The sequence below is a fragment of the Diabrotica virgifera genome, chromosome 7 (assembly GCF_917563875.1).
Source record: "Diabrotica virgifera virgifera chromosome 7, PGI_DIABVI_V3a".
NCBI lineage: Eukaryota > Metazoa > Arthropoda > Insecta > Coleoptera > Chrysomelidae > Diabrotica > Diabrotica virgifera.
The window spans coordinates 208,584,168-208,596,375 of record NC_065449.1 but is presented as its reverse complement, the minus strand read 5'-3'; the positions used below and the strand labels follow the sequence as shown (position 1 = coordinate 208,596,375).

Genomic DNA, 12,208 nt, shown 5'->3' with positions numbered 1-12,208 from the left:
TCATATAATTTGAAGACATTTTAACCTAATTCATCTAGTCCGAAAATGCTTCCTAAGGGAGCTAGAGCTCTTTGAAGATGGCGTCTTGTAATTAGTTTTTCTTAAATACCTCCAGAACTATTCTATTTAGAAAAACAAAAATTTGTACGCATATTTATCTTCCAGAGATTTATCGATTTCATCCATTGTGAATTTCTAGTACCGGTCATAGGCGTCCGTTTTGGATAGGGAAGCGGTTATTTTATCGCATAACTTTTTTGTCTTTAACTTTTAAGCATTTTTGATACTGGATTATTAAATTGTGAGGTATTCTAGTACTAAAATGTACTCTTGATTTAAGTCGGTAGGATACACCGTTTTCTTGAAAAATCGATTTGAAAATTTTTCGTTTTTTGAATTTGAAAAAAAAATTGAATAATTAAAAAAAATGTCTTTTACCAACTTAAATCAAGAGTAACTTTTAGTACTAGAATACCTCATAATTTAATAATCTAAAGTCAAAAATTCTTAAAAATTAAAGACAAGAAATTTGTGCGATTAAATAACCGTTGACCTACCCAAAACGGACGCATATGACTGGCACTACAAATTTGCAATTAATGAAATCGATTCATCTCTGAAATATAAATAAACGTACCAGTTTTCGTTTTTCTAAATGTTTTTTTTTTTTATTTTTTTTTACAAATTCAAAAAAACGAACAATTTTCAAATCGATTTTTTCTAGAAAACGGTGTGTCCTATCGACTTAAAGCAAGAGTATCTTTTAGTACTAGAATACCTCACAGTTTAATAATCCAGTGTCAAAAATGCTTAAAAGTTAAAGACATAAAAGTTATGTGATAAAATAACCGTTGCCCTACCCAAAACCTTGGGTCACCTTGAGCCACCCTTTACAGGCTCTCTAGATCTTGGATGGATAATGGTAGCAGTGGCGTAGCTAGGGTGGGGCGGGGGGGGCGGTCCGCCCCGGGTGTCACCCCTTCAGGGGTGACACCCGAGAGACCCGATCACAAAAGAATAAATCATTAATTTGTGACTTTACTCACGTATCAATCTAAAGTTCGATATTATTTTGTGAACACACGAAACCACAGTATAAATAGGGACACTAGAACTGCTCTGAGAAAAATTGGAAGTAAAATCGTAAAAAGAAGTAAAGAAGTAAGAAGTAAAAAAGGCGCATGGCGACCGCGCAAGGTTCCCAGTCGCTAGACCGCTAGAGTACCACTCTCGCATTGCTACGTACCGGTTAACTTCCGGTAGTACTTCTTGAGATCAAAGTGCCTACATAGAAGAAATTTTACTGTTCCTCTTTATACTGTGACGAAACCGAGAGAAGTCGAGGTGTAAGAAGCATTTCTTGGATTTTTTTCCGTTAAATGGAAAAAAGCAGTTAATCTAAGTATCGAAATTCTCAAGAAGCTTGAAATTGATGGTGTAGAAATATTATGAAATACCGTTCACAGGGATACGATAATGCATCTGTTATGAGCGGCGTACATGGAGGAATACAAGCTATTATTAAAGCAAAAATCAAAAAGGCCATTTTCCTCGGATCTATTGATCATTTAATTAATTTATGTGGCCAGCACTCTTTTGCACAAAACACATCTTGTATAACATTTTCCAGAACTGAAGAAGCAATTTTTAAGTTTTTTATGTGTTTCCATTAGCTGCTAGGAAGTGCTTATTAAACACAGCAAAACATCTGTTAAGCGACTTTCCACAACGCGTTGGAGTTCTCAGTCACTGCGCACTATGCTGGCTGCAGTTAAAGTATTGGCAGAACATTTTTATAGTGTTGTTCCTTCAATTTACAAAGTCTCTCATCAACAAGAAAATTTATACACCAGAGGTGCCACACATAACCTTATGCCCGCTTTGTATAATTAAAGGCATTGATCAATCAGCCACCAAAATAAGGGTACTTCGTCTTTATATTGAAGAAAAACATAATCATATTATAAAATAAAGTAATACATATATTTTGCAACGACAAAATATGAAGACGACGACATTTCTACCTAAAAACTCTACACTTCGAGCCGAACTTCAAAAAGATAATATTATGTTGAAATGTTTTGACATTCAATGTTGAACTCGAAACCAGATCAGTCCATCCATATGGCTTTTTTGTTCGAGGCTGTGCAGACACACACTTTACTTTTCCACGAACAGTAAACAGTTGAAATTAGCTGTTTCAACATTTTGTGACTTTTACCATGAAGAGGTATCAGAAGAAGACCTCCTGCTAGAAATACCAAGGCTTAGAAGACTTTTACAAGCGGCCAATATTACAGTATCTAAATGGTTAGCTGTAGACTTTTTAAAATTCATGGTGGAATGCGATTTTATGGAATCTCTCCCAAACTTGGTCGCCTTAAACTTGTTTATGACCATTTTTGCATCGGTTGCTTCATGTGAGAGAAGTTTTGGGAAGCTAAAATCAATCAAGAATTACTTGCGAGAAACAATGACGTCAACAAGGCTTAATAACCTCGGTTTATTAACTATCGAACGGAGCAATTAATGTTAGGAGAATGGAGCGGTCAATGTTAGGAATAACAATGCGAGACAAAATCAAAAACGAAGAAATTAGCAGAAGAACAAAGGTGACTAACGTCATCGAAAGGATAGCCAGGTTGAAGTGGAGATGGGCAGGACACATAGCCAGAACGACAGATGGGCGATGGACGAAGAGGTTACTGGAATGGAGGTCAGGAGAAGACAAGAGAAGCGTCGGTCGACCGCCTACAAGATGGACTGACGGCTTAAGAAAGCTAAAAAAACTGGATCAGAGCGGCGCAGGATAGATGGAGATGGAAACGAGGGGAGGAGGCCTATGTTCAGCAGTGGACTATTGAGGCTGGATGATGATGATGATTAACTATCGAACATGAAGCAACACAAAACATAAATATAGAAAATGTGATTTCAGAACTTTTCGCTAGTAAAGCTAAAAAATATTTTAATTCATTCACATAGTGTAAAACAAAAAAGTAAATAAACTATTATATAGAACTGCCGGGAACTAGAGAGTAGTAGCTCGAGATAGGGAGACATGCAGAAACTTAAGAGGCCTATGTTCAGCAGTGGACGATAGCGGTTAGACGACGACGATGATATACTATTTACTGCAGTTTCGTTAACTATAATTCTTAATTTTTTCATTATTCAAAACATACGGTTATCGGATTTTTAGGATTTGGGGTGACACCATCGATTACCGCCCCGGGTGTCACCCACCCTAGCTACGCCACTGAATGGTAGTTACCTATTAAAAATCAAATATATAAAAACGACTATTTATTTTTAAAACTTGATTAAAATGCACTAATATAAAACTGCTGTAAAAGCCTATATCTACATTTAAATATGCTTAACATAAAAAAAATAGGTTGATATTAGGGGAAATTAATATTTTTATACATCGCGAATATGCCTACTTCTAAAAAACGTCACACTACCAATAGACAAATAAAATATCACAGTTTTTTTGATATGCTAGCAATACAAATAGTATCTCTCCGATCAACGTAGTACAGATAAAATGACAGGTGGTACACAAGTTGCAAATATGAATACACGTGAAATTATAAGAATAAGAAGGGAATGTTGCAAAGCATTTTCACAAAACGTTTGCCAGTCGTATAGTATAAAAGTAGGAAATAATATGCAGATATTTGATCTTACTATTGTAAATTTTAATGCAAAAAATTATATTTTGGATATCTGTTGGCTCAAAAAAAAAAATGAACGGCAAAAAGAAATGAAACAAAAGATCTCTAAGATCAGCAAATAATATAATATTTTGAAAGATTTTCGCAAAGACTTCTTTTTCGTGATTTATATATAAAACGTCGAAAGAAATAATGAAGATAAGTATTGATGTTAAAATCTGGATTAAAAAGTTAATATGAACTTGGCACTGTACACTGTAATAGAAAGCCTGAAAGTAGAAATTTTATTTGTCTAGCTAGATTGTTTAACATTATTTAATTGCATAACCAATCAAAGAACCATCATAATTACTTAGAAAGCTAGAAAAAGAAAATTCGTGAGCCTGTACTCCCATGATCGTAATGATCTTACCACATAAAATTTGTTTAAGACGAAAATATTGCCGTAGAATTAAAATTAAAATATGTTTTTTTTTAATATAATAATTCTATTTTTATAAAGTGGTGAAATAAAAGATAAAGTACTTTTGTAATCTTATCTGTAGAAACTGTTGATTGAAATAACAAAACACAAACACTTAAAACATATTTGTATATTTGCAACTACATTCTTTTTAAATTATAGAGATATGTAGCAACCTATATCTTTGGTAGATAATTTTAATTAAAAATAGGAATGTGAATGTTATCACTACATGTGAAAAAACTGTTATTTTTTAGATAGAATAATTTTATGTGTACGTTTAGTGAAATTTTTTTACCGGGATATAGAAAAGACACTGAAAGTAGCCAAAACTAGAGAATTCGCGATGACCCCAGGTGATCTCATTGCAAAGATTGGGAAGGGTCAAAGCAGAAAGTGTGTAAGAAACTAAAGTCTGTGAAATCGCAACGATATAGAGGACAATCCATTACAATGTTGCCAAGAGTACACATTGATTATCACAAATACATGTTTCAAGCTACCAAACAGACGACTGTATATACATGGCGATCGTCCGCATATACATAGGAGAAATTAGTCACCAGAGAGACCACACTATGATAAATGAAAGATACCAAAATGCTGTTAAAGCCGTGAAAGCATATCTGAGAGCAGACGTGGCCTCAGATCATAACCCACTTATCATCAGGATTATGATCACACTTAAAAACGTTTAAAAATATCAAAGCATTCCTACAATAGGCACAAGCAAGCTTAAAGAATCCAACTCAAAAGAATGTGGCCACCACGAACTGTACATTAACTTCTTGTAGCTGGCTGTATACCATAAATCACAAAAATACTAGATTTGTTGTAAAAGGTATATTTAAAATACCCTAAATAAGGGTTACATTAAAACAAAACGTTTCCGGATTAATAAATTGAACATCAGTGTTTCTAAAAAGCCAAAAAATAGTATGCCTGAGCCACCAACATGTTTAAAGATGTTGTAGATATGCCTTGATATTACCCAGAGCAACACAGGACTCTTCCCACGTGGTTGGAATTTTTTTTTGAGGATTAAAACCTCACATATTGAAGTTCAGTTCATATTGAAGAACAGTTGGCCATTGAACTTTAATATGTGAGATTTTAATCCTCAAAAAAAATTCCAACCACGTGGGAAGAGTCCTGTGTTGCACTGGGTAATATCCAGGCATATCTGCAATATCTTTAAACTTTTTTATTAACATGTAACATAACATAACGGTTTACATTTACATGGTTTCGTCCAAAACATTTTGGTGGCTCAGGCATGCTACTTTTTGGCTTTTAGAAACACTGATGATGGATTTCTTAGTCCGAAAACGTTTTGTTTTAATGTAACCCTTATTTAGGATGTTTTAAATATACCTTTTACAACAAATCTAGTATTTTTGTAAGAACATAGATAAAAATTAGGGAAACAGGAAAATTATCCACGAAATCAGGAAGAGGAGAAAGCAGGCAAGAGAAAAAAATATTTGAAGAAAATACAAAGAGATCGAGGAGCTTCAAAAAAGGGATTAGCTATTTGGTCCACACAAGAAAGTTAAAAAATTGGAGGACCTAGAAAGCAGAATCTCACTGGTGCATTTCTGGATATATAAGGGATTACTCTAACACAAACGGATGAGAAACTACAACGCTGGGCAGATTACATCGACGAAATGACGAAAAATAAATGAAAAAATGTTAAATACAATCAAAACAAGAAGGATATCACGAACATATTACATGTGGAGAGAGGTACTTGCTCCAACTGATTATGCAGGAAAAGATCCAAGGTAAGAATATCATACATTAAATAAACATTTTAGAGAAGCCATCTTTAAAATTCGAATAGGTATGATGGTTGCCGACCTCTGTCGCGGAGACGGTACTTGAAGAAGGCGAAAATTTAATGTCAAGGTGATAAGTGGTGTAGTTATTATGCCAATTACATTAACAAATGTAGTCTACGTAATGGCCTTAGATTACTTATATGACAGTATAATATAGCAAATTATGCAAAAATACAAATATTGCGCTGGGCACGTCACCTCATAACATAACCTACAATGACGGAACACCTAATAGAACTCTTAGCGGAACTATGGTGGGACGTCAACCAGTAGGAAGACAAAGGAAGAGGTGGATAGACGAAGAACCGATGCTAAAGAGATCTTAAAGGTGTATAACTGGAGGAGAGCAGCCAAGGACAGAGATACTTAGAGGCGGATGCTGGGGTAAGCCATGGCCCGACGGCTACAGGCTGTAGCGCTGTAGGAGAGAGGGTACTTATATGACACAATTAGAGTTAGAGTTAATTATAAGAAATAGAAAATAGAATAAAACTTAAAATATCTAGCAAACCGTATTTTTAAAACATAATTACTATAAAAGAAAAATTTCAACGCTTTTAACGTTATCTTCATATTAAGTAAAATCCTTTTTAAGATACTTTTTTATATTTAACTTTTATCCGAAAAAAACGTTTATGTAGTGTGACGTGTTATTAGAAAATAAAGGCATTTTAAAGAAAATAAATAAAGATTCCTATACTATGCTTGTCTTTACTCTTGTTGGTATGCCCTCATGGCCACATCTTTGAGTTGCGCCGACATCACTGGTCCAGTTTCTAGTAACATCTTGTGGAAGTGTCCGTCAGGAATTTGAAGGAGTTTATGAGGATGGTCGAATTCGATCATGTTTCCGAAACTCATTACCAGCACTTTATCGGAGTCCATGATGGTGTTCAGCCTATGGGCAATCGTTAGAACCGTGCAGTCTTTGAATCTTTTTCGAATTGTCGCTTGGATTAGTGCGTCAGTCCTAAAATATAGAAAAGATACAATGTGCTGTAAACTACACTCAACGGAAAAGGTACGTAATATTAATAGAAATGTTAATTCAGACAACAAAAGCAATACTTAAAATTTGTCCAATTCTTGGTTTTATTGGAACAACAAAGCGATGTTCATCAATTCATTATTTTCGTGAGTTGATCCAATGTATTACGTTTATTGAATGGATGAACATCCATTTATTAATATTACGAGCACTGTTCACTGAGTCAACGAACACTATTCATTGAAACAACTACGTCGTTAATTGACCGACGAAGACTATTCGTTGTGTCAATAACAGTGTCATTTCTCCTAACGTATTTCGTTTATTTCTACAATTATTTCCGTTTATTCTTACAATTAATTCCGTTCATTCCCACAATAAATACGGTTATTCTTACAAGCAATTCTATTCATCCCTACAATCAGTTTCGTTCATTCCTACTATGAACGTATTTTATATTGATAATTACTGAATGCATTAGCTCAATGTATGATATTATTTGATTAATAATAATTTTGCAAATCCCCCTTTTTTGTCCTAAACGTAATGGACTTTACACTGTGTGATTTCTCATATGATTTCACTTACACAGTGCGCTGGAAAAAGTGTTGCCCCCTTATTAACTTATTTATTTTTAACACATAAGCAAAACGCTCGGACAGGTCGATTTTTAAAATAATCAAAGTATATTATAACATCAATGTTTCGAACTTTACGCGATCCCTCTTCAGGTGACAGCCACAACTTTGTTTTTTTTTAAATAGGAAAGTACATCGTGTGACAGCTCATTTAAAAGGGTTTGAAATAGTGATTCCAAAAATGTGTAACACTTTAATCCTTTTGGAGAGCGCAGGTGCAAAATTTCGATCGAATTCTTTTAAACGCATTCATTTTTTTTTAATCCTGAGAAAAATAATAAGTATTTTTGAAAAATTTAAACGCAGAATAAAAGATTACATTATTACCGAGGGCTGACAGTTCCTTAAAATAAACAAAAAGTTTCTTTTGAATGGTATATTTGAAATTAAAATTCATACTAAATTTTCTCTTTTTCACCCCTGTGACTTATTAAAATAATCATTATAGAAGTTCTCAGGGACTTCAGACCCTCGATAATACTGTAATATTTTATTCTGCATTTAAATTTTTCAAAAATACCAATTAGTTTTCTCAGGATTCGAAAAAAATAAATACGATATTAGACACACGAAAACTTCCTTCCAGTACGGACTACACTTGGAAACGGAATGAAATTATTCGGCACTTCGGCAGAGGTAACAGCGTTGTTTAACAAAGAACGATAAGGAAAAGCCGTTACATTTCAAATGGTCAAGCAAAACATTGATTGTTTCAACAACTTCGTTTATTGTTACCATAAAACCATTGATTTTGGTTATTAAACGCAGTAGTAGATTGATTAATGCATTCGTTGTCACAACAATCAGTTTACATCTATGGAATAATCAAATATTACTATATATTAACAACACTTGTACATTGTTTTAATGAAATCTGTACATTGTCACGATAAACCAAGGTAATTGCTTATCATCTACGAAATCAAGAAAGTGCTCTGCTGTCAGAATTACCATTATTTATTAAATATACGAAACTAACTTATTGTCTGAATAAATTGAGTGTTATTGATTAATATACTCTAGTTATTTTCACAATTATTATTCAATCATTGTGACAATAACCAAATACATTGATCAATGTCTAAAAGTTCATTGAAACAAAAAATTAAATTGTTGTTACAACGAAATACTATTCAATAATCACTGTTAATCAATATTACGAACTAAATTTTTTTAAGTGTAAACAAATATATGGAAATTATGCAAATCAATTTTTTTTTAAGAAATAATATGTATCCAGCGTGTACCAGACCAGTGGAGGACGAGTATAACAATACCAATACACAAGAGAGGAAACAGCAAAGACCCTACCAACTACCGTACCGTCTTGCTGTGCACAACTCTTAAAATGTCAACAAAAATACTTGCCAATAAAATAAATGAAGAATGCACAATTAGTGAAGAGTGAGGAACAACAAGGTTTTCGGAAAAATAGATCCACAATAATAGACGCCATATTCATAGCCAGGCAAATTGCTGAGAAAACACCCGTGTTGAGCTGCCCCCCCCCCCACTTGCAAAAATTAAAAAACGAATAGCCCTGATTTATAAGCTATTTATGAGCTCTCATATTCCGCAAACTAAAAATTTTGAGCTCGTTCCACTGAGCAGGAATTTAATACTTTAGTGGGGGGGGGGGGCTGATTCAGCCCCCCCACTACTTAAAAATAGGAATATTGAATCGGTTTTTGCGGCAGAATTACGAGCTATTTATGAGCTCTTGAAATTATATAGTTTCGATTTTTGAGCTCATCCCCTTCACCCCCAAACAACCCTTTAATTGATTTAACTTAAGAGAAAAATGCTAAGAAAGCTTAAAATATATCGTATTGAGGATATAATTCCTATAGCGTATATACTCTAAGAATAAACTATTAAATCACGTGCATTTCGATTATTGAGCTACAACCCCTTCGCAAGAAAACCACCCTATCTTCCCGGCTTAAGAGAAAGTTTTATTTGAAATGCATTAAATTAATTATTTGACGACTACATATCATTCAATAATTTATAAGCTTTCAAATTACGCGCATTTAAATCAGTAAATTGCAATTTATTTTATATAGTGCAGTCACTGAAAGTAAAAATAAACGATTACCTTCAATTTCGGTGAACCTTGATCGATTTTCACGAAAATTGGTCAGTGGTTAGAGGATACCTCAAGAAACAAAGGTGACATGGTACCAACTTGCGCCTTTACCCTGAGGGTGGATACCGCCCCTTCTCGGGGGTGAAAAATTATATAATAAAAAATAACTGCACAAATCTATAAAAGAACAAATTATATGCAAAATGTATTATATAAAGTTATTAAAATAAGTCAATACTTTTTAAGTTATTAATGATCAAAAATTTTAATTATTCGTGAAAAAAATGCATGTTTTGAAGCCGTTTTTCGTAAATCACTGAAAAACTAAGTTTTTACAAAAAAGTTAATAGTAGTTTTATTCGTATAGCTTATATTCTAAGAATAAACTCTTAGATCACGCGCCTTTCGATTATTGAAATACAGCCCCTTCGCAAGAAAACCATACCATATTCCTGGCTTAAGAGGGAGTTGAACTTAAAATAATTTAAATTAATTATTTGTCGACTAGATATCGTTTAATAATTTATGAGCTCGCAAAATATACGCATCTCAATTATTGAATTGCTATTTTCTTTCTATAGTGCAGTCACTGAAGGTAAAAATCAACTATGACCTTCGATTTCGGTAAATCTGCATTCATTTTCACGAAAATTGGTGAGCGGATTTTGATGCTATCAACTTTTTCTGGAGCTCATTTTGGATAGGTATTTCTAAGTACTTTGATAAGTATTTAGTACCTAAGTGTCATAAAATGCATCTCTTTCCCGTTATTTAAGCTTGAATCCTTAGATTTGAACAGTCGCAGAAAAAAATATTCATTAAATTACCAATAACTTACTTTAAATTAACATTAAAGGGTTTTTCAAGTAAGCAATTTATTATATTTTTTATTAGCTTCAATTTTAGTGATGAACACTTTTTTGTAAAAACTTACAGTTTTTGAGTTATTTATGAAAAATCGCTTTAAAGCATGCATTTTCTTTCACAAAAATTAAAATATTTGATCTTTAATAACTCAAAAAGTATTAATTTATTTTAATCACATTATATAACAAATTTTGCTCACAATTTGTCCCTCTCTCGATTTGTGGGGTTATTTTTAATAAAGTAATTTTCACCCCCGAGAAGGGGTGACATATACCCCAGGTTAATACCCCAAGTTGTTATTGTTAATTCGTGAAAATGAATGGACATTTACCGAAATCGAAGGTCATAGTTGATTTTTACCTTCAGTGACTGCACTATAGAAAGAAAATGGCAATTCAATAATTGACATGCGTATATTTTGCAAGCTCATAAATTATTAAACGATATGTAGTAGCCAAATAATTAATTTAAATTATTTTAAGTACAACTCTCTCTTAAGCCGGGAATATGGGATGGTTATCTTGCGAAGGGGTTGTAACTCTATAATCGAAAGGCGCGTGATTTAAGAGTTTATTCTTAGAATATAAGCTATACGAATTAAACTACTATTAACTTTTTTGTAAAAACTTACAGTTTTTCAGTGATTTACGAAAAACCGCTATAACATGCATTTTTTTCACGAATAATTAAAATCTTTGATCTTTAATAACTTAAAAAGTATTGACTTATTTTATTAACTTTACATAATAAATTTTGCTTTTAATTTGTTCTTTTATTGATTTGTGCAGTTATTTTTTAATAAAATAATTGTCACCCCCGAGAAGGGGCGCTATCCACCCTCAGAGTAAAGGCGCAAGGTGGTACCATGTCACCTTTGTTTCTTGACGTATCCTCTAACCACTGACCAATTTTCGTGAAAATCGATAAAGCTTCACCGAAATTGAAGGTAATCGTTGATTTTTACCTTCAGTGAGTGCACTATACAAAATAAATTGCAATTTACTGATCTAAATGCGCGTAATTTGGAAGCTTATAAATTATTCAATGATATGTAGTCGCCAAATAATTAGTTTAATGCATTTTAAGTACAACTTAACCCCTCTGTGGCGCAGTGGTAAGAGCGCCTACCTTTGAAACGAAAGGTCGGGAGTTCGAATCCTACCAGGGGCAGAAATTTTTCATTTATTATAAATTAATAAATGAAAAATAGTTTCTGTCCTTGTGGGATCGGTACTCACCGGAGGGACCGCAGACGTTCGGAAACAATTAGCGTCTCTTTGCAAAGACAATGACGTCGACTTTGCAAAGTAACAAGACTTTTACTCAACACACACACTACACATTACTCCCCTGACTTAGTAATTAGTTATACAATTACGTGGCTAAAGGTTCTAGTTCTAAACCAAAGCCAGAATCAGAGAAAAAAAAAAGTGCAACTTTCTCTTAAGCAGGGAAGATAGGGTGGTTTTCTCGCGAAGGGGTTATAGCTCAATAATCGAAATGCACGTGATTTAATAGTTTATTCTTATAGTATATAAGTTATAGGAATTATATCCGCAATACGATATATTTTAAGTTTTCTCAGCATTTTTCTCTTAAGTTAAATCAATTAAAGTGTTGTTTGGGGGTGAAGGGGATG

The 12,208-nt window shown here is 33.3% G+C and overlaps 1 protein-coding gene across 1 annotated transcript in view; it reads right to left on the bottom strand.

The window, feature by feature from the left end:
• Positions 1-3,291: 3,291 nt before the first annotated feature.
• Positions 3,292-12,208, bottom strand: part of LOC114329997 (ATP-binding cassette sub-family C member 4-like) — a 131,833-nt gene continuing 122,916 nt past the window's right edge. The window contains exon 18 of the mRNA XM_028279290.2: positions 3,292-6,957. Within this exon, the coding sequence (XP_028135091.2) occupies positions 6,699-6,957 (259 nt within the window). The 3' untranslated portion in view covers positions 3,292-6,698. The remainder of the gene's footprint in view (positions 6,958-12,208) is intronic.